The 3,319-nt window shown below is 38.6% G+C and overlaps 1 protein-coding gene across 1 annotated transcript; it reads right to left on the reverse strand.

Moving 5' to 3' along the window:
• Positions 1 to 803: 803 nt before the first annotated feature.
• Positions 804 to 2,396, reverse strand: LOC122080335. The gene is made up of 2 exons (XM_042647287.1): positions 1,790 to 2,396; positions 804 to 1,336 (listed from the first exon to the last, which is right to left on the reverse strand). The coding sequence occupies exons 1-2, from the start codon at positions 1,958 to 1,960 to the stop codon at positions 1,091 to 1,093; spliced, it is 417 nt and encodes a 138-aa protein (XP_042503221.1). The 5' UTR covers positions 1,961 to 2,396; the 3' UTR covers positions 804 to 1,090.
• Between the last annotated feature and the right edge of the window lie 923 nt (positions 2,397 to 3,319).

Raw genomic sequence — 3,319 nt, forward strand, 5'->3', positions numbered from 1 at the left:
AGGAATCACTACCCCATGACACTCCATTTTATTTTTCTCTCTTACTTAAAAAAAAAAAAATGAAATGTGGACGTGCAATGTAATCATAAATCTTTGTTTATTTTTTTAGAGATATATAGTTAATAGAATAGAGAATATTTCAGGGTAATGGTTGTTAGTGGTGCACCTCATAGTTGAATTACGAGGAGCTCAGTGAATATTTTAGAGTCAAAGAGATTCAAATCTCTGTGTTCGATATGCATTCTTAGAATGTATTCTTTGAAATGCATTTTTTCAAACATTTAACTTAGAATGATGTTTGAAAAAGGTTACTCTTGTTTTAGAATGGGCTGCATTCTCAAAATATAGAATGTATTTTTTTCTATCATTTAACTAGAATGACCTCGTTTGAGAATGAGTTTGCATTCTCTAACACCACAGAATGAGAATGCATACCAAATAATATGAATTTAGTTTTTTCTTAAGACATGTTCTAGCTCAACCTAAAATGCATATCAAACACAACCTAAAGCTAGATAATGCAATCCTCTATATACAAGGTATACCCAATGTACTATGTTTCCATTGGTGCGGGGTCTGGGGAGGGTCATTAGTAATCCTCTCTATAAAATACGTTAATTAGCTCGTCATTGAGGAACCATTGACATAACCACCAAGTTTAATACGAGACTACGGACAACAGAAAAGAAACAGAGGAGGATTATTTGTTTTTGTTAATTAAGAAGATAAGAAGAAGAGAAGGGAGTACTAATATATACTTACCAGCCCCATAAGGACCAATCAGGGAAAATGATATTCAGTGTGGTGTCATCCGCACAGTAACGAAAGAGCGGTGGTGGGGCCTTCGCAAACAGTCCCTTGTAATCGTCAGATCTGATGACCGGCTGATCATCACAATCGAACATGAGGTCCAAGTCCGGTAGTCTCCCTGGATACCTCCTCATCAATTGAAGTATCCCCCACCATGTGAACACATCTCTGGTCTCAAATGCTGGGCTGTATCTTTCCACATACACCGTCCCGTTCACTATCACTAACCGGAAATTGGCTGTAGGCTTTGCACTCTCCACCATCTTCCTCGTTATCCCTCCTATCTCCTTCCACGGCCGTAGATTCTCGTGGATCCACCTGAAGTAATGTGGGCATTCCTCATCTGATGATGCTGAATTGCTGATGATGATGTTGTGTTGTTATGATTGTGGGTCCCAGATGAACAACCTTTTGTTAAGTCTATATTGGAGCAATTGAAGGGGAATTCATCAGGTATCTCTTCAGATTGTTTGAAGGTCTTTTTTGAGGGCAGAAATGACCTTAGAATCGTAACACCCCTAATGGACTGTAAAGATGATAGAATCACAGAACTATGAAATCAGAATCAACACATCACACATTAACCAACGCAGCTTTTTTTTAAAATGTAATATAATATGATAGTATGTGCTACATGAGAAAGAACTACAAATAGGATTTCCCGCCGTGGGATTTGCGACAAATGTCATTCTTCTGTTGGAAGAACCATTGTCATCCTCATCATTCATCGTTCATCGTTCACCATGGCGGTGTGATGAGCGATGGATGATGGTTCTCTCAGGTGGAAAAGTCCTCATTGGAGAAAATTCTTTTAAGGCTAATCGCTAACCAGAGATTGACACGTGTGAGTCCAAACTCCGATATTCTGGCCTGCGGCATAAAAAATAACCGGAGCAATCAGGGGAGGACTTGAAAAAGAAGAAGAAGAAGAAGAAGAAGAAGAAAACTGGGGGAGAGAGAGAGAGAGAGAGAGACTTACGGTGTTGGTCCACCAAGCAGCAACAAGGGCAGAGACGAAGAGGAGGAGGAAGAGAAGAATGGTTTTGACCGGACCCTTCTTGAACAGCGGCCATGTTTTCTCTGAGAAGTGCCTATAAGCTTCAGGAAAAACTGAGAAAACGCTCAGCAATCTCTTGCTGTTCTCTCCCATGTTCTTCACTCTGAGCACTTTGGGTTTGAACTGTCCAGCTTAGTGGATTCTTCAATTGTAACATCGGATGAAGCTTGAGACCCACTGCAATTCCTCTTTTACCCCAGAAAAAAAAAGATATTCTGCCACGTACTCCTCTAATCTAATTCCTTCTGCAGCTCTGCGGGTCGAGCTATATCTCTGTACAATCTTTCTCTCACTTCGATAACTTGAAAAAAGCTTCCCTTTTACTTCTTCAGTAGTTTCCTCTAGATTTCAGACCTTTCAGTTCCAACGAAACAAAACTTTCCTTCTCTCTCCCCAACCGACTTGCTCAAGAATCCGAGATCTGTACAACGAAGCTTTTGTAAATAACACGATTCTAACATAAGTGGTATTCTTCTAACACTCCTTGTATCATCAATTAATGCTCGCAATAGTCATAAAATTAATATAATTGTCTAAAGAGATTTAGAACATGATACTTTCTTTCAATTACTTTTTGTCGTATTTTCAAAAGTTCTTTAAGATATGAATTATAAAAGGTTTTCAAAAATAATTTAAAAATGACATTGTTAGGATTTTTATGTGGGCTTAACTGATACCGATTGATCCATTGGGCTCAAGCAATTATAGACCCACTCTGATTAGGAAACTCCTAGCTCTTTCCATTGTGAGAGTAGAATAGGGTTTTAGGGATTTTATTATAAATAGAATACTGACGGTTCCTGCAGCCATTACTTTTACTTAATGCCTTATTGGTCTTGGGACCACGGCCTTCTCACTAGAGCAAGTGCACAGAAAGAGAGGAAACCCTAGAGTAAGAGGCTGCAGAAGATCTCAGTAGAAGGACTCCACTTGCGTAGTTCGTTATTGTCATCTTCATGGGAGTAATGTTTAACCACATGGGACAGAGGTTTCATGGGACACAGGTACTTCTTTATTCCCATTTATGGTTCATGTCATGGTTGTCCCATTGATTATTATAGATATAGTAAATCTATATGGTTATGTATTTTAAGATGGGATACTTTATTGTTCTGGGTTTAGGGACTACACCCATGATTAATCTTTTATAAATTGTTAATGATTCTTGTATTCTAAACACTATAAGGTTATTCATATGTTTAATATGGTAAAAGATCCCCAACAATTGATATCAGAGCCAACCCTTACAGTGTTAGAATCAAGGAAAATTGATTTTGTATAAGGTTTGTATCCCAAATCATAAAAATCATAATTTTACCATTACTTAAAAATCCCATATGGGAAAACTTTCTCCACGAAAGTTGTAGAGCACGAAAATACGGTCACGGCGGTATGCCGCAAGTCACCGGAAACCTCCGGACGCTCTGGCACGTGCCATCGAAAATCGGCTAC

This window comes from Macadamia integrifolia, chromosome 5 (assembly GCF_013358625.1).
Source record: "Macadamia integrifolia cultivar HAES 741 chromosome 5, SCU_Mint_v3, whole genome shotgun sequence".
Taxonomy (NCBI): domain Eukaryota; kingdom Viridiplantae; phylum Streptophyta; class Magnoliopsida; order Proteales; family Proteaceae; genus Macadamia; species Macadamia integrifolia.